Consider the following 19,098-nt stretch of genomic DNA (forward strand, 5'->3'; position numbering starts at 1 on the left):
GGCGTGACACTATTACTATTGGGTTAATGGGTCGATATAAGGATGTCAGCATCTATTAAGAAATTTTTCTACTACATTATCTTCTCCTCCATTTAACCCTTTTAACTATTAGTGGTAGAAGGATTTAGGCTTCGAGTCAGTGAATCTTGAAACATTTATCCCGCTTTCTTTCGTCATGATTGGCAGGAGTGCCAATCATGAGGAGACATCGATGTTTTTCTTTGTTTGATTCTGACCATTTTATAATTATCTTAACAAAAAATTATTCGTGCAACATAAGCACATAAAATTAAATTTTAGTTAGCCAACTGAAAGAAACCCTAACCAATAGTAAGGAAAGCATGGCATTCATCTTCCATTGGTGAATCCATGATCCGATACCGACAATATTACCAAGTCAATCGTTCGTGGCAATGATTTAAGAATTATTTTGGATGTCTCAACTTCTCTTACACTATACAATCACTGTGCTAATTACCAAATTGGGGGCAATATAATTAGTGTGATGAGCAAAAGACAAGATAGATCCAAGGAGAAAACAAAATGGCCTTGCAATGAAATAAAATTAAGGGGAAAGACAAGATGGATCCAAGGAGAAAACACGATGGCCTTGGGCTTAGCCATGGCTACAACATGAAGCAGGAATAAGACATCATATACATCAAAGAAAGCCTTCAGCAGTTCAAGTACCTCTGATGGTTATAGATGGAAACATTGAGGTTGTCTCCCAAATGGAGGTCTAGTACTCTGGTGATTTCTGCAAAGCTTCTTCTGCAACCAAATAAAGCTACCATTCCTTGTGATGAGTTCCACGTGTTTGCTTTTGCATGCAATGCCTATAGATACAAACATATGTGCCATTTGTGGATCTTACTTTGAATAAGTCAATCAAGTCCTGCTAAACTATAGGTTACTTGATATAATATGAGAATGAGTGGGATTACTTATACTCAATATAGTAGAATTGCTAATAGCTAGACCATCTTGCTGGATCCAGCATTTTTTTTATTGTTATTATTTTCTATTGCAAAGATGGTTATGCTTTCGCCATCCTAAAATCATATAAATACAAATACCTTAAGCAAGCTGCATGGTTCATCATATTAATAATTTGTTATTTGTTAGTTTGTTAATAATTTAATATTTTGCTATGTATCATAATTTGGTCATCATGACATCGTCAACGTCAACATGAACATAGCAATCAAAAACCATAATTGGAGTTTAGCATCTAAAATATCATTGCCAACCAACTGCCAGGTAATTTTATAATTGATTTTTTAATCATGCATTCCTCTGATAGTATCCTGCCCTCTCTCTCTCTCTTTTTTTTAAAATCAACTTCAAGACTGCTGGGCATGAACATTATCAAATAATGCATTACTTATAAATATATGCAGAAGAAACACTACATTTGACATGGAACTTGTCTTTATTATTTTTGTTTAATTTTAGGAAGAGAAAATCTTGAACAAAATGATAATTGAAACTTTGGATGATCATCAGCTCCATTTTTTCTCCTCTCTTCACATCAATTTCAATATAATATATATTATGGAAGAGCTCAATGTGAAGATCATTAGTATATTCCCCTGAAAAAGATCCCTTGCTTACCCAAACTCTGATTATTATATATAAACAAATAATGCCAAAATCACCAATAGGCTTTTCTTAATCCAATTAACCATTTGCTTGCTTGGTGGGCAGTTAATTGGTTCTTTGCAAGTCCTTCCAATCCCTATGACATATTTGCCCTGTCAGCCAGTTCCGTCCCCTTGTCGCTCAACCCCACCATAGCCATGTTAACATCCATTTTTACTTGGTTAAATACGCCAACCAGCCCTGCCTCCTCCCTCTGCAACAGTTGAACTCTGCAAGTAAAAGTAAACCAGAACTCGGTTTTTAATCCAAGATATCACTACCAACATGACATGGAGGCTTGTCTTCGACAGATTTAACTTTATTTTGTGTCCTTTTTTGCCGGCCAAGCTGAATCATAATTGTCAGAATTGTGGAAAGTGACCCTTTCTTCAGATCCTCTTCCCAATTGACTTGGTAAACTAGCCTGCAAAACTCTTAATTTATACCCTCCCACCCCCATCCCCCCTTTCTTCTCCCCCCCCCCCCCCCCCCCTCTCCCCTCCCATTCTACTTCCAGGCAAAGTCTCCATCCAACACCATGATGATGAAAGGAGACTTTGAGGTGCATCGTGCCCTTGACTTGGTCCAGCCCGGCGAGAACTGGGACTGCACCCCAGCCGAGTTCTCTGTATCCCATCACACCTCCAATCCCTCGTCCGCGATGGCCAGGCCGGTGCTCGATGGCCACCGCACCAACACCGACCTCTCGGAGTTCATGGAACAAGTTGCGAGTCACTTCTCCGAAGCCTCCCCTGGCACCGATGGCTTCCCAATGGATACTGCTCTACCCACAGAAAAGTTCACAACATCACCAGACGAGTATCGGCCCCGAAAGTCCCCAAGAAGAGTCTACGAGAGCAGCGTACGCGGCGGCGAGAGTAGAAGCAGCAAAAGCTTGGCCGAAAGAGATGAGCACGGTTTGAACATGATAACACTTCTGTTAGAGTGTGCAGTGGCTGTATCCGTGGAAAACTTGGCCCAAGCCAACAGGATGCTGCTTGAGCTGACCCAAATGGCTTCCCCCTACTCCCCGTCCTGTGCTGAGAGAGTCGTGGCCTACTTCACCAAGGCCATGGCCTCTAGGGTCATGAACTCATGGCTCGGGTTTTGCTCCCCTTTAGTCCCCCACAAGAGCATCCTTTCAGCCTTCCAGGCCTTCAACAACATCTCCCCTTTCATTAAATTTTCACACTTCACAGCCAACCAGGCAATTCTCGAGGCCTTACACCAGAAAGAGAGGGTCCACATCATTGATCTTGACATCATGCAAGGCCTCCAATGGCCTGCCCTCTTCCACATCCTTGCATCGAGGGCCAACGGCCCCCCGCATGTGAGGATGACCGGGCTCGGCGCATCCATGGCCGTGCTCGAGGAGACCGGCAGGCAGCTCTCCAACTTCGCCAGGAGGCTTGGGATGTCATTCGAATTCCACCCCATCGCAAAGCGGGCAGGAGATGTGGACCCATCCATGGTCCCGAGCCAGAGAGGGGAGGCCGTGGCCGTCCACTGGCTACAGCATGCATTGTACGACGCCACCGGGCCTGATAACAACACCATGAGGCTGCTGGAGCTGTTGGCCCCTAGGGTGATCACCTTGGTGGAGCAAGAGATGGCACACGCCGGCTCGTTCCTGGATCGGTTTGTGGAGTCGCTCCACTACTACTCCACCATCTTCGATTCCTTGGGCATGTCGTTGCCCTTCGATGACGCGAGCCGGCACCGGGTGGAGCACGGGCTCCTGTCGAGGGAGATCAACAATATACTGGCCATCGGAGGCCCAGCTCGAAATGGCGAGGAGAAGTTTGTGAGTTGGCGAATGGAGCTGGCTCGCCGAGGATTCATGCAGGTGCCCATGAGTGGGAACTCCATGGCGCAGGCTCAGCTCATCCTCAACATGTTCCCACCTTCATTAGGGTACACCATCTTCCAAGGAGATGGTACTCTCAGGCTTGGATGGAAGGACACCAGATTGTACACGGCATCAGCATGGACATCTCGTCCAACTCAATAATACCCTATGCTAGTTTCTGATAATGAGGCCTCTTCTTGATATGGAATCCTAACCCTTTGGAGTGAAAATTAGATTAACTAATCATTTGGTGACTGGTAGTACGTACAGGTTATCAATAAAGAAGCCTTATAATTAGTAAGTGGAGATGAAATACATAATCAGATAGAGAGAGAAAGCAATGAAACTTAGGAAATAACGTAAACAAGACACATACATGGATGATGGAAATTATAATTATATACAGTAATTTAACATGCATGCACTCCCTAGGTTGGCCGGTCCTTTAACAACAACAACAACCATGGCCTATATGCTTGAGAGGAGCATGCTATCGAAAAAACTTCACCATGTGGACTGGTTATTATAAAATAAAGCTAGTCAACAGGAGCCTTTTGTTAGAGTCCGATCTACGACGGAAGGACTGGTCATTAACTTCCCCTAAGATATAAGATGGATATACCCCTTGATATGGATCTAGAGGGAATGCGTTTTCCATGCAAATGAAAAAGGGTCCTGATAGTAAGGCAGACTTCGAGCAAAGTTAGAAGAGATGATAAAACAATTAGAGGCCATCAAATATGATCTTAATCTGCATGAGATCATGATAAGCTTCTTGAGGGGCGGGATGCATGTAACTAAGATATCAGCAACTCCCTAGAATGCATCTGGTTGTCTCTCTGTCGCCGGCTAATTAGGTCATGATGACTAATGGCTAGGTGCACTCTCGAGAATTAGTAGCATGATACTGCTACCTGAAGTGTATCCAAATCACATATATGATCAGCAGGCAATCTTCTATAAATTCTCAGCATCTTTTTCAACATTTGACACTCCAATCCCTCATAATTGTAAATCCACACTTGACCTTGACCATATCTTTCTAGTTTATCTTCTTTTTCTTCTTTTCATTTTCTTAGATAAACTACAAACTAAAAGGACCTTCTTGCTTTCGCAATTTTATTTAATCATCTAAATTGTCATTTAGCGAAAATATAAATATGTAATCGTCACTACTAAACTGAATAAAAGAAATGGAGAAATAATGTTCCATAAACAATAGCTATACAGACCATCAATAGATCCAAGAGTCCAGCCTCTATGATAATGAGTGGTTGGAAATTCCTACAATCATAGCACATGTCAGAAATTTACTGGATGCATATCTCTTGATCAAATTTAATACAAAATGAAGGTAGGTGAGAATGAGATTGAGAAGGAACTTTTTCTCACATCATCTTTGGCCCATCAAAGCCTTTCATGCACTTAAGCAATAGAAATTAATTGCCACAAGTCGGGAGAGAGAGTTTGCTACTTGAATCCAGTCGTATATCATTTAAGATTGTGGTAAATCAAATGGTGAGTGATCTGACATCGCATGCTTTGTGCTGCTTGGCTTGATCCAACGTTCCCGTTTATTTGCAGAGTCAAATCATTGACATATGTTTTGGTCTTCCATTTTGGCCTATGCATGGTGGCATGGTTGATGCAAAATGATGGCAATTGGATTTCTAAGAAATCTAAAATTCATGAGGTGAGATGGATGAGTCGTGCAATTATGCAATATATGATCAGCGAAGCCTAAAGTGGATTTAGACTACTTAGGAGCGCGAGCACTTGACTCAGCCCATTTTATAGTCCACCGGAAATTGCTATCTTGGGAGCGTAATACGATTAGATGTCAATAAGAATGAATGCACGAATATTTTATCCATCCTCGAATTGAGCAAAATGGTTTTAATCAAGATTAAATGGGGACAATTTTGGTGATAGTTTTAAAAATTGAAAATTGTTCAATTTCAGTTTTGATTTTGATTTTGGCGAACTTTTTAATCTAAATCCTATCCAAAACCAAACCTGACACCAAATCCGAAATCGAATATACCTGATATCTTTTAGTACCCTTTATATCTAGTATAAAACCTAGTCCTCCACCGTATTCAATTTGCGACCATGGATGGATAAATGACTAAATGGACAAGCTGTAGAAGCTAAACAGACGATCTTTTTTCCTCCATTTAGTTTTTCTTTGTGATTATTGTGTTTGTTAAATTTGTTTTCTTTGATGAGTTGAAATTGTTTTTTAATTTTGATTATTATGTTTGTTTGATGGCTGTATTATTATTTTAGAATTTCTGAGTTTATTGGATGGTTGTGTTATTATTTTATAATTATTAAGTTTATTGGATATATAGTAGTGTTATTGTTTTTGGAAATATTTATTAGCCGAGTTGATATGAATTATATGAAAATTATAAATGATATCTTTATTTTGGATATTTAAATATAAAAATTTTGAAATAAATAAAAATGGTTACATTTTTGATTTTTTCAGTTTTGATTTTGTGGTTTTTTTAGTATAGGTTATGATTTTTATTTCAAAAATCATTCGGTTTCATTTTTGGAGAGCGATAGCAAATTTAGAGATTAATTTTAGTTTTTTTACTAACCATGTTGAATCTGTTGATATTGTTAGATATGGTTTTCTTTTTTTGGACTCATTGATAATATGCGCATACATGTATACTTGAAAGAGCATAGCTTTTTCATTCGATCCTCAATAATATGGCTGGATGTTAACCCCTCCTAACCTAGAATTTGTATTATAATATGTACATGATATAGAGCAGCAATATTAGCACTCAAATTCTCCAAGAAAGTCTCCTTCCATATTTCCTATATTATATATATATATATAGAGAGAGAGACATATTTTACACGTATCCACCTTACTCTCTGAGGCGTCGCATTCATTACGTGTCACTAGATAATTTCCTAGAAAAGTTGTTGCATGTTTAACATGGTGCAGCTGATGGGAATGGAGTAGTTAAAAGGAAAGAAACTAGACTTTCCCGCTCTCTTCTCCGCAAGTATACTCGATGGCGTGGCCAATCTAAGCAGTGGAAGCCCATGGGAGCACCCCCATCCCAGGGTGTCCATCCAACATCGGTTGGCCACGTGGAATCCGGAACTCAACTGGCGAACGCCGCGGGGATCAGTCGCAGCAATCGAACCGACGCGAATGCCTGGTGCGAACTGTCGATTCCTGTGGGCACCCACCCAGCTCGCCTTATATTTATAGTGTACGCGCTTATATTTTATAGTGTACGCGCGACATAGAGATCGGGTGGAAGAATGTATTGGGGACCATTAATCTCAGCCGTCGATCTTCAACACCCCTCCTTGATTTTGGCAACGCGCTTCTTGGATAATCTTCTAACGTTCATGATTGACTCTAATCTTTACACCTTAATCACCAACCGTACACGTAGAAGTTTTAACAAAACTGGTCCATCGGTTAACAGCACCGACTTCTTCCGGCCACGAAGGGCGGGAAGCCGAAGCAACATGCGCCGCGCGAAGTACCGAACAAATTGCAACAAAATCGAGTAGTTCTGCTGCCCGAAGGCCCCCGAGCCTACCAAACATTATAGTGCGAGCAATTAAATCCACCGTCCACTTGCTTGCCGAGATATCAAATGAAAGAGAGATCTTAGTTTATTGCATGTAGTTTTTACGCGGTCATCCTGACGGTGAGATTAGTCTATTGGAGTCCCCTAGGCTTGAAACGTGTCGGCCGGTGGCTTCCTAGCGAAGCGGCCGCTTCGTCCCCGTGTTTTCCCCCTTACATTATATTTTGTTTTTTTATTAATTAATTAACAATGAATAACTGCGAAAATATGTGCAGGTGTGCTTTAATAATAATAATAATAATACGGTTCATCATAAAAAGCGACAAAAAAAATCACTCAGCCTTTTAGCCATTGTCTCCGCGCTCGCTCGTCTACCTCTCCGTCGTTCTCCTTTCTTCTCTTTCTCGCGCTCCTCTTCGGACCGCGTCACGAAGATTTTGGAGGAAATTTTTGTCTCCGGATCGGTGATCTCTCTTCGTTTCTCGTTCGAATTCGCGGGATTCTATCGTTTTCTTTGATCGCAAGAACCGATCTTCCCCTTCAGGTCCCACCATCATTCTTGAGGTGGCGTCGATCTTTTCTTCAAGAACTAGAGTTTGAGTTTGGATCTCTCGGATTGGCGGAGTTCTGAGGGTTTGGATCCAGCTCTGGATTCGCTTCTAGGGTTTGATCGGATTTGGACGGAGGGCTTTTGTTTCAGTACGGCGGTAGCTGGGATTTGTTGTTAGGGTTCGCTGTCTTTGGGAGGAGTGTGATTTCTTCGTTCTTTTCGAGACGGGAGGTTGAGCGCTAGGATTTTGGTGGTGGATGTTGGAATTCTTTGAGCTGGGAAGGGTCCTGATCGTAATCCCCCGGGTGAGTTGATTGTAGTGGAATCGAGGTATAAGGCTTAGATTTCTTGTAATGTAGGTTGGTGGGATCGGGAATAGTTGAGCATAGAAGTTCGTAGAGTTCCTTTTAGGGTTTTATTTGGGGTGAATTTGGATTTCTCCAGATTGGGAGATCGGTTCATCTTGTTTTGGTGCTGGGATCAGCGGTAGCAATCTAAGGTTTCATCGAGAGGGTGATCTGTTGGCAGTTGATTTTTTGGGGGATTTCTTGACGGATCTTTACTCATGGAGCATGTCATTGGAGGAAAGTTCAAGCTCGGGAGGAAGATCGGCAGTGGATCTTTTGGCGAGCTCTATCTTGGTGAGTTACGATCTTGATTCTCTTATACACATTTGGATCCTGTTTTGGTTTTGTTTCATCTCGTGGATCTTTGTTTCTGGTAGTTTTTTGATGTTTTGTTTGGTGGATTATTGTTGTCCAGGTGTTAACATACAGAGTGGAGAAGAAGTGGCCATAAAACTCGTATGTTCTGATCTATTCTTACCTGTTACTTATATATTTTTGCAACAGCAAAGATCCAAGTCTTTTTGCGTGCATATCTTTGGAGGCTTCTGACTGTTTTTTAAAATTAAAATCTCCCCCGGTTTGTTGTTGCTCTTGGTGATAAGAAATTGAAGTAATTAAATCCTCTGGCTGTTTGGTAAAGTTAAATCGCCAGCACAACTATAGCTACCGAGATTGGAAATTTTCTATTTTTATAGTGATAACAGGCTTGGGATTGCAGTCACAGGAGTTATTGGGGCAATTCCACGCAGCCCATTCATATATGATGATTCTGGAAGCCTGATGCAGTGTTTTATTTTAAAAACTTTTATTGTTCCCACGTGTGTGCTTTAATATTTTGTTTTTTTAATATGCACGTCCATGTTGTTTTTATATGTTATCAGAACTTATTTTGTATCTAAGTGCTTTGATTTATGTTTGCTTGTCCAAAGTTTGTTAGGATACTTACTCTTCTTGTCCATATTTTTAGTCAATTGACGATCTAATGAATCCTTTCCTAGCCTTGCATGTTAATTTTCTCCAGCGCTGCATGTGCTTTATTATAAGAATTATTCACTCTTTTCCTTGCCTCTTATACTAATTTCTGCAGGAATCCGTGAAGACCAAGCATCCTCAACTTCATTATGAGTCAAAGTTGTATATGCTTCTCCAGGGAGGAAGTAAGTGGTTAATCACTAGGTGTAATCAGTTTGCCTTTTTAGCCAATATTACTAATTCTTTTTTTATTTTTTATCCATTTTTTTGGTGTGTTTGGGTGTATTTAGCTGGGATCCCGCACTTGAAGTGGTTTGGCGTGGAGGGAGAGTACAATATCATGGTTATTGATCTTCTAGGGCCTAGCTTGGAAGACTTATTTAACTACTGCAATCGGAAATTCTCGTTGAAAACAGTTCTCATGCTTGCTGATCAGTTAGTAAGTACATTCTTTGCTCTTTTTCTTTCTTTTCATTTTCAGTTCCTGGGATATCTGGTTCCCCTCACACAACACTAATGATGAACTTATTTTGTGCTTCTGCTTTCTGAACAATGTATAGTTATTAGTGATGGTAGAGTAACACTGTTAATTTTTCATTGTAGATTAACCGAGTTGAATACATGCATTCAAGGGGCTTTCTCCACCGTGATATAAAACCAGATAACTTTCTTATGGGCCTAGGTCGTAAAGCAAATCAGGTACATTATTATATTACAGTTTCTCTACTTTCTTAGTGCTTAAGAATATCAATTGCATTTATTGGTCCGGTGCTGCAGCTGAACTTGTATCCTTTTATGAATAAGTTAGTGACAAGATTTTGATTCATACTACTTGATCACAGATTGATATTGTTAAACAGCAAATTTGCACTCGCTATGTGCTGATATCTTCTATGTCGCAATGTAAATGCCTTGTTACTAGTTTTTGCATGTCCAGTTTGATTGATTCGCCAATATCAATTAATGTCGGTGGGGCCTTGGACTGCTTATCATTTGTGATGACCAGAATGAGAAACAATCTTGGATTGCTAGGAACATTTTGTGAATGCAAGGACGAAAGTTCTTGTATAGTCAAATTTTTGAAGGAGAATTTCTGCATCTCTAAAGAAGATATACTTTTACGGGGTTTACTTTTTGACAATGGGCTGGCATTTTTATTTGACATTTCCTTGGCTGGGTCTCAGATAACTTAAATAAAAAAATGAAGAAATATAGCAGGCCATGCATATGCTGTATCTGTCCTTGCAAGATTAGATCTGCTTTAGACCTTTTCTCGACAAAGAAAAATAGTTTTGATCATTTGAAATAAAGGACATGGAAGAGTGTTTTCAGCCATAGCCGCCGCATGCATGCTTTCTAATTAATTTTGAGCAAGCACTGCCCTCATTTAATGGCTGGCTTCCAGTTGTTCATTCAAATACTTGGGCAATTTCCACACCTTGATCATGGTCTAAGTTTTTGTCCAGCATAATATATGGAGCTTCACCATGGTTCAATAAACAAAGTAATGGAATGCACTGTGCAATCAAAGCACAAAAGCGCCACTAATCACCTTAAAATATTCGAAAATCCTGCACCCTTCACTTCTTTCTTTATCTCTTGCTTATTTGCGCCCTTCATCTTGGCCATCGTTGTGATCCTTCACCCATTTCACTTCAATATGAATATGGAAAATAGTTTGTTTTGATCTGTTCCACATGCCAATGATTTAACAAACATCCACTATTAACGGCTAAGAATCATGCTCGCTTGAACGCTGTTGCATGTGCTCATTTTTGTTTTATTGTAATATATAATTTTTTCTTAATTGTTACCTTAGGACATTCTATACTTATATCCAAATATATAGCAAACCTTGAACAAACGTGCTTAGATTGCAAGGTGAACAAAGCTGTTCCTATCAACTGCTAAAAGGATGGATATGGCAACTAGCATGTCTTCTTTTTCAACTCCACCTTTGTTTGGCTGATAGCTTTATGTAGCATTTTGTAATCTTAACTAACTAATTAACAAATTTTTGTATATTAAATCACAGAATTTAAACAAATACTTGAAGTAATGAGCTTTGGTTAGGTTTTGACAACAATCAAGCTTTGATAGCTCAAGGAGGTTGAAGTCATGCATTAAGTTTTGCCTTGAACTTTTCAAGTGATATCATGACTAATCCAGATATCATAGTGGTCACTATCTCAATATTTTATGACATCATAATTATTGGCTTGCGAAATAGACTTCTGGCTATTTTTTTTCCAAGAAAAAGGATCTGTACTCCTATGATGCTTGTCTGAATCACAATCTTCAAGTCAACATTTTCATGGTTGCATATGTAGTCGCTCCAAGTATTCTTAAATCAATATAAGCATGGCTATTTGGACAAAGGCTCAACAGTAATGTTTGCATATGTTGTCTGATATATATTAATTAACTGCATTATGAGGGCATTTTGCCAACCATAGGAATTTGGATGGTCTTATTAAATTTCTGATATGTTTGGTTCTAGCAATAAATATTCTTGACGTGCCAAGTTCAGTTTACCTCTTACTTTCTCTAAGGATGGTGAGCTATGTATATTGGTATTTAACTTCGTTGCGCCATCTTAAACATGCATATTGCACAGTTTTTTTTTTTTTTGTAATTTATTGTTGTTTTGTATGGAAATTATGGGGTTACAGATTTTTTATAAAAATAGATGTCATCACGATGTCTTTTTGGGCATGTATTCACAGAGAGAACTCAAGCATAATAGATAATATGAATAGATAGAGCACCATTTGTTGAACCTATGTTCTATCCAAAACCTTGACTCTTAATTTGGCATTACATAAGAGCTATCCATTGATATGGAATATCACAATATGCGAAAACTTATTTGCTTTTTAGAGATGATAACATGTAGGAGAGATGTGGGATAAACATAATGGCTAGCCGAGCATGAATTAGTTTGTACATATACACCATTTTATTTTATGTCTGATATGTAAGCAATTCATGGCTCTTTTTAATTTTTACTTGTATTAGTGCTTTGTTTTATATGATTCTATGTTGTCCGCGTGCTATTTTGTTTTCCGGGTAAAGGTCTGCACACTAGTTACTAGCATAATTGGATGCATTCACATTTTTTGTTGTTGTTGTAAATTCAGCTATAAACTGCTCGAGTTCTGTTGGATCTTTTCCCTTATTTTTCACTTTTGCTCTTTATGACAGGTTTATATCATTGATTATGGCTTGGCAAAGAAATATAGAGACCTCCAAACTCATAAGCACATACCTTACAGGTGAATTATAAATTGATTCTCATGTGTTAATGTTAAATAAAAGCTGTTTCTTGCCTGCATGCTAAGTGATCTATTTGCACTCTTTGGTATTATTCAGAATTATTCATGTAAGTTGGATGTTAAACCGATTACTATTTGAGGTCTGGTTCTCATTTTTTATCCTCATCATTAGTAACAGTGGAATAAGAAAAATATAGCATATAGCAAATCAAGCCGGTGTAATATTTCAAAATTGAACAAACCAAGCTGAGACCTTATTCAAGGAATGTAGTTCCAAAACCTTTTTTTAGTCTGTACTCTGTACTATATAATGACGGATGCTTTCTATCATGGCAGCTCTCTCCTTGTTCTCTGTCTATCTTTTGTTTAAGACTAGCAGATAGTGTTAAAGATGAAGGTGACTTTTGATGCCCACCTGGCCTACCCTGCCTGAACTGGGCCTGGCCTAACTAGCCCCACCTGACCTATATGTTCCAAGTAACCTACTACTGCCTAGCCATATATGCTGGCTGCAAGGTTCTGTGCAAGATCTCGGTGATAGCTAATAGCTACATGCTCCAGCCACATTTGGGGCTTTAGTGTAATGCTTGGGAAAGGAACCAGATAAGCCTATATGGCTGGATAGGCTGCTTTCAGAATGATGGCATCGGTTAAGGGAAAAGAGTCCTTTAATGGACACATCGCAGATAGAACTCATTCAACCGAGTGTCTGATAAGCAATTTTCTCGAGTCTTCAGCCTTGGTAGCAGCCTAACTTTTTACGGGCAGCGGTAACCATCATTTGTGAGATTGGATGCTAGCTGACTGCTAGTGAGAAGCAATAACAAATCAAAATCACCATGGCTTTGATAGCGATGTCCCATTTACAATTTTTTTTCCTGTGCTGTAGTTTTTCTTTTTTTCGAAAAGAAAGGTGGTACTATTGTATTCTGAAAGTGCTTGTTTCTTGGTTTTTTTCACTGAAGATATATGGCTTCATTTTATAGGGAGAATAAAAACCTGACAGGAACAGCACGGTATGCAAGTGTTAACACTCATCTAGGAGTCGGTGAGTTTGCCACCCCTTATGTACTGATATTTGGCAAAGAATCTTTATATTCTTATATGATTGCACTTCTGCTGTCTCTTATTATTTTTATGTTGTGTCTTCATGCAGAGCAAAGTCGGAGGGATGATTTAGAATCTCTTGGTTATGTGCTTATGTATTTTTTAAGAGGAAGGTTGAAATTGACATTACTCCTGTTTATATTTACTTACACTCATTATAACACTCAAACAATTGTGTGACATCTGTATTCTTCAACTTTTAACTGGTCATCTTGCTTGGCATCAGCCTTCCTTGGCAGGGACTGAAAGCTGGCACTAAAAAGCAGAAATATGACAAAATTAGTGAGAAGAAAATGCTTACCCCGGTAGAGGTACTAAAAGTCCTCTTTTACTGGTCTCTTTTCTGATTTCAATGCATAAAATGTTCAAGCCTGTGATCTCTTTTTATTAACATTTTACCAGGTGCTGTGCAAGTCACACCCATCAGAATTTATATCTTACTTCCACTATTGTCGATCCTTGCGATTTGATGACAAGCCAGATTACTCATATCTGAAGAGGCTTTTTCGAGACCTCTTTATTAGAGAAGGTTGATTTCAAGCGTTACCCTTTCTGGCCTTTGCTGATGCCTTATAGTATTTAAGCTGTAATATGGCTAAATAAATTTTCTACAAAGGATAACATGTCTAAATTTTAAACCTTTGTAGTATTTTATACCTTCTATGTGTTGACTGAAATATTATTGCAGGCTATCAATTTGATTATGTTTTTGACTGGACCATATTGAAATATCCTCAGATTGCTTCCAATTCTCGAGTGCGGGTATGACTAGTGTATTTTCTTATTACCATGGCACATGTCACCCCCATTATCTCATGTTTATATTTTGGTCCTCTTCTTCCAGCAACCCAGTGGAAGAACAAGTGGAGCTGTTGGGCCTTCTCTGGATAGGGCAGAAAGAACCTCAGGTTTGTTTCCTTTTCTGGTGAAGCAATAGGCCATAAACATCGATTATGTATTGATTAGTGATTGACAGATTGAATTACTTTCTTTCTTAGTCTGACGAAATTCATGATAAATCCTCAGGTGCAGTTGAAGCATTCACAAGAAGAAATGCTTCGAGTTCTGGCCATCATGGAGACCGCTCCAAGTATACAACGGCAGATGATACACCTATGTCATCCAAGGAGACTGTAAGTTGCCCTGATTTGTTTTTATACGTATTTGTCTGTATATATCATAACCAAGTGCCATACCCCTCATAACTTACTTTCTGAAGTTAACTGACTCTCCAAAAGTACACATGAAATGTTTTAAAATTTAAATATACCTAGTTAAATGTTAATCACATTCTGTTGTTATAAAACAGCATCATGTGCAACCAATAGCATATTCAACTGTGTTTCTACAGTCAATTGAAAAAATTACCATTTGTTACTGAAATCTGCAATCAAAAGCTGATACATGGTTAGGACAAGTGAACCAATCAACTCCCAGAATCACATTTTTGATCCTTTCAATTAAGTTGACATGGTTTGAATGGAGCCTCACTTCCAGACACTGCAGGCCCAAACAAGCAGGTTAACTTCCGTTTCTTTGGAGGGAGCTGCGCGTTACCTCTGGAATGTGTTCTTAGCTATATTATTTAGTGCTGTGTCAACAGGTCAAGCGTGCTTTATGGATGCCTGAGCTTGATATTAACAATTAATAAATGAACTAGGTATCACCGAGCGCTTGCTTGGATTATATCACCCCCTGCCACTTGGGCAAGGTGACGAGGGTTTGATTCCTTAGAGTTAATCCTTCAGAGGTGGGGTGGGTATAGGGTAGAAAGGTTGAAATTAGCCTCTTCTAATCTTAAAGAAGGTCATAAAAAAGGGTACCACCAACTAGCTGCCTAGCTAAACTGTCTTGATCCTCTGTTGTCAAAGTTGCCTAAGGCTAAGAATTTGGCATCAATTCAAAGAGGTTAGGATCTTATCCCGGAGGTGGTTTGTGAAACATAACACTTTTTTATTGAATATATGGTGATTCGTAATGCTGTTTTTTGATGTTTGGGATAAGTCTCCTTTGCAAATTTAAGATTAAGGTTGCTAAGCAAATATAACCTGGAAGACACAACAAGGTTAGGCGTTATTGGCCCACTTAACAGGTTATTTACCACATGCACGCAAAAGGGAAATTGGGCAAGAAAATCTCATCCTTGAGAAATTCTTGATGTTTGTTTTTGCAATGCTTATAATCTGTTATATCCTAAATATATTTCTTATTTCATGCTCGTTATCTCAGCTTCACGAAACAGAAAAAAGTCGCCCATCTTCACGCAATGGCAGCACATCAAAGAGGGCAGTTTTTTCAAGCAGCCGGGCAAGTTCTTCCCTCGAGCCTAGCGAGCAGCACCACAGCAGAACAAGCCGGCTGTTTTCAAGTAGCAGTAGCCGCCCATCTAGTACACAAAGAGTTTTTCAGCCTGGGGTTGAATCAAGGTCATCGTTAATTTCTCAAACTGCAGCTGTGAGAGGTTCTCGTGATGAACCTCCAATCCGTGGCTTTGAACTCCTATCCATTGGTGGGGAAAAGAGGAAGTAGGAGGACAAGCTGGTGGGTAAGATGCTTCTTCCCCTAGGAGGGACTAGTAATTCTTTGCCATTTATGAGTTTTCTTGAGCATAGCCGAAGTTGGTTATGTTCTGTTCATATTTTTTAGTTTTTGCTTGATTGTGATAAGATGTACTTATAAAGCAAAACATCCCAGCCATGACATTTATTCACAGTTTCGTGTGATTCCTGCTAGCCAGTAATCCACCAGAGCCTTCATGTGAGCCGCTGAACACCTTTTTGATTTCATGTTGAGTCGATGCTGCTGTTGTTCAGGGGTAATACACCTGAAGTCTTCCATGGACAATTGTTTATATGAGACTTTCACCTTTTCAATAAAGGAAAAAAAGGAAAGAAAAAAAATTCTAATCCATCATACGTTTTATGTTGCTGCTGTTACTGGGTATCGTGGATTTTACTTAATATTCGTGGATTCTATGATCCGACGAGCTGCACGCTCTGGTGATCTCTACCATGCGACTTTCGTCGGCTTCTCCTAGCTGTCACAGATTTGGCTGTGAGTTGCTCATCGAGTTTGTCTGATTCATTTGAGAGCTTGACACTTGGAGGCTGAGATGACTCAAGCTATGTTCCCCATCTGGAGCCCCTATCGTTGTTACGGTTTCTCTGCTTCGATGTCACCAGCCATGGCCCGTAGAGGCCATCTGAGGGAGAGTTCGACATTTTGACCCTACCTCTAGGGGACAGGCTGGATCCTTTCGGAATCACCTGAGTCTCCTTTGCCGGTATCCTAGTTTAGGTTTCTCCACCGTTATCCACTGCAACAAAGTTTTTCGGCCTAACTTGTGCCTAGCCGCCCGGAGAGATCTTGGCTCTTTAGGTAGTCAGTTGACTAATGCCTGGTGCGGCCGCACTGGAAGCACACGATCGTGATGTTTTCATAAATAAATTGTCGCCAAGAGGTTGAGTCAGGGCCTGGATGGAGATCCCCAGCTATAGTGGTTGGGTGGTGTCTACCGTGAGCGAATCCGACCCTCTGCTGCTTATCGGTGCAATCGTCCAAGAACACGGGCTGCCCGATCACACTCACAATGCGGAGGATCGCCGATCCTCCCCCAGAATACAAGTGGGAGGAGAGGCAATCTTATCCAGACCAGGGCTGATTTGATCGAACCCTCATTAGGGAAGTTCCCAGCCTCTAAAGTTCAATTGCCAATGGTTGTCCGGTGATGGCTCTGGGGCCTCTGGATAAGATCATGTCTCTCTCACTCTCGGTCTGGAAGTGGAAGAATAAGTATAGTCCCCTGCTAAGACAAAAGGACTCGACCTCATCTTACAACCTCCCCTTTTCCTTAAAGTCCCTGGAAATCAGCTCCAACGGGACTCTCCTTCCAAGGCTTTTTGCAACCACCGCCATTTTTGCCCATTTCTCACGAATCTCCTCTTCCGGCAGCTATATTCTCCTTGGACAGCTCTTCTCCATGGGCACTCCTGTCCCACCTTCGTAGGTGGGGGACCAGCATCGTCGATGTCCGAGCTGGCCGTGGACACCGCCTCTCGTGGAACCAGAAGCAGCAGCAGCAGCAACCGCCACTCTTAATTTCGATGAAATGCACCACCTGCTCACGAAAATTAAAAGCATCGATAGGACACACTGCTCCCAGAGCGCTCCCAACTAGGCTTCCTTACAAAACGGGCTTCTCCACACACCAACTCCTCCCTGTATCCTACCGACCCAATGTTTCCCCTCTGAACATTCTGCGCGAGAGCTTCCATTCTTGCACTTGCTTCATCTGTATCATCCGTCCGAGGTTCATATATTGGATAGAACAATCTGAACCGTCCGCTTCCTTCCTCTTCGAAACTCAAGAGCCCATCGATCGGGAATTCTGGATTTCACGCGACGGAAAGGTGACGCGCTGGTGTAACGTTGTTCATGGTCGGCAGGGTGTTTCGTTGGTCATCGTGGTTTCTTTGGATGCATGAAGATTTCTATGCGTCCATGCGGAGGATGCATATCTTTTCTACGTAAATCCTGATCAAAAGGGCAGATCGTCGATATCGGATAGGGTGTCGTGTTCCGACTTCCGAGCGGGGACGTCTGAAATGGACCGACCACCAATCCAAGGCAGCAGCCTGCTGACTTCCTAACGGTCAAAAACTTGGAATAGAAATTTAAATTGTGGACGAAGTCGGCTCCAATCTTGTACCTGACGTTCAAAAATTTCAACGTTTGTAACCCTTTCTTCATTTCTCCTTCCAGCCCCCTTTTTTGTTTGTCTCCTATGGTCGGATTCCCTAGCATTATTCCCTTCCCAGTTACCATTTCCACTAAAATAAATCGACCTTGCATTGTTAACCGAGTTACGTACAACTTAGTGCAACTCAAAACACATGCTCTTTGAAAAAATAATTAGCGGCTCATGATTATATTTGAAATGATGGAGACCCGTCATGCAAATTGTTTAGCAAGATCCGAACACAGGAGGCAAAATGTATATGTAAATGTTGATCACCTCATAAATATTGGCTATCTTCCATGTTGTCGGATCGTTATAATCCTAGAAGTCGCTGTATATCCATTGAAAATGTTTTTTTTCACCACGAGGAACTAGCAAATGTACATCTTTGTATATATGCGCCTCCAAATATTGTGGGAACCATGAATATAGTATCTCTTGCATTAAAAACAGAAAAGGCTTGCATATTATAACAATCAAAAACCTCATTCGATCATATGGTATGTGAATAACTTCCATCTATGTATAAATCCAGCTTAATTTAACTTTCGATTATATCACTACCTTGTTAGTTTCAACCGTTCAACCTTGGGTTTTAGATGACCCTTTTGGTATGATCAACGAAGATGAGTCTTTAAAACCATAGTGCACATGCCCATCATACTCGCTACGAAAAGCATCATCCGGCCGTATGACGTACGCTAGTCCATTTCCTTGACACAGTGGGAGTGCTTTGCACACAGAGAATATATAAGGCTATCTATGGAAGAAGATGGTGAAGATGTCTCCAATGGGAGTGGAGATGTTTGGGATGAGTAATTTCAGTCTCCTTTTTAAGGTCAAAGTTGGGTGAGCAGCTAACTTCTAATATCTAAATATACGCATACATATTGTCATATAAGTTTACTTACAGATACTTCTCTTTCTTTTTTTTTATAAAAAAAAGAGCAAGAAATAGTGGTCATGCAGCCATTTAATAAAGGGTAGTTGATCATGAACATCAACAGCATGGCTAAAAGTTAACTGGATTTGTGGACATCCTGCTGT

At 40.2% G+C, this 19,098-nt stretch overlaps 2 protein-coding genes across 2 annotated transcripts; both read left to right on the plus strand.

Annotated features, from left to right (window-relative positions):
* The first annotated feature begins 2,143 nt into the window (after positions 1-2,143).
* On the plus strand, positions 2,144-3,652 carry LOC103721747 (protein SCARECROW-like). Its single transcript, XM_008812073.4, has one exon. The coding sequence runs from the start codon at positions 2,180-2,182 to the stop codon at positions 3,650-3,652; it is 1,473 nt and encodes a 490-aa protein (XP_008810295.3). The 5' UTR covers positions 2,144-2,179.
* A 3,732-nt stretch (positions 3,653-7,384) lies between these two features.
* On the plus strand, positions 7,385-16,224 carry LOC103721753 (casein kinase 1-like). Its single transcript, XM_008812083.4, has 14 exons — positions 7,385-8,253; positions 8,375-8,415; positions 9,047-9,116; positions 9,222-9,370; positions 9,535-9,630; positions 12,136-12,206; positions 13,193-13,254; positions 13,363-13,426; positions 13,540-13,624; positions 13,716-13,842; positions 14,002-14,075; positions 14,158-14,221; positions 14,340-14,446; positions 15,543-16,224. Exons 1-14 carry the CDS (start codon positions 8,178-8,180, stop codon positions 15,840-15,842), a joined length of 1,386 nt encoding a protein of 461 aa, XP_008810305.2. The 5' UTR covers positions 7,385-8,177; the 3' UTR covers positions 15,843-16,224.
* The last annotated feature ends 2,874 nt before the right edge of the window (positions 16,225-19,098 follow it).

This window comes from Phoenix dactylifera, chromosome 17, assembly GCF_009389715.1.
Source record: "Phoenix dactylifera cultivar Barhee BC4 chromosome 17, palm_55x_up_171113_PBpolish2nd_filt_p, whole genome shotgun sequence".
Classification (NCBI taxonomy): domain Eukaryota; kingdom Viridiplantae; phylum Streptophyta; class Magnoliopsida; order Arecales; family Arecaceae; genus Phoenix; species Phoenix dactylifera.

Coding starts and splice junctions, on each gene's coding strand:
- LOC103721753 (XM_008812083.4), top strand. CDS start 8,178: ATGGAGCATGTCATTGGAGGAAAGTTCAAGCTCGGGAGGAAGATCGGC. Junction 13,843..14,001: donor AGACCTCTTTATTAGAGAAG/GTTGATTTCAAG, acceptor ATATTATTGCAG/GCTATCAATTTGATTATGTT. Junction 14,447..15,542: donor CTATGTCATCCAAGGAGACT/GTAAGTTGCCCT, acceptor TCGTTATCTCAG/CTTCACGAAACAGAAAAAAG.
- LOC103721747 (XM_008812073.4), top strand. CDS start 2,180: ATGATGATGAAAGGAGACTTTGAGGTGCATCGTGCCCTTGACTTGGTC.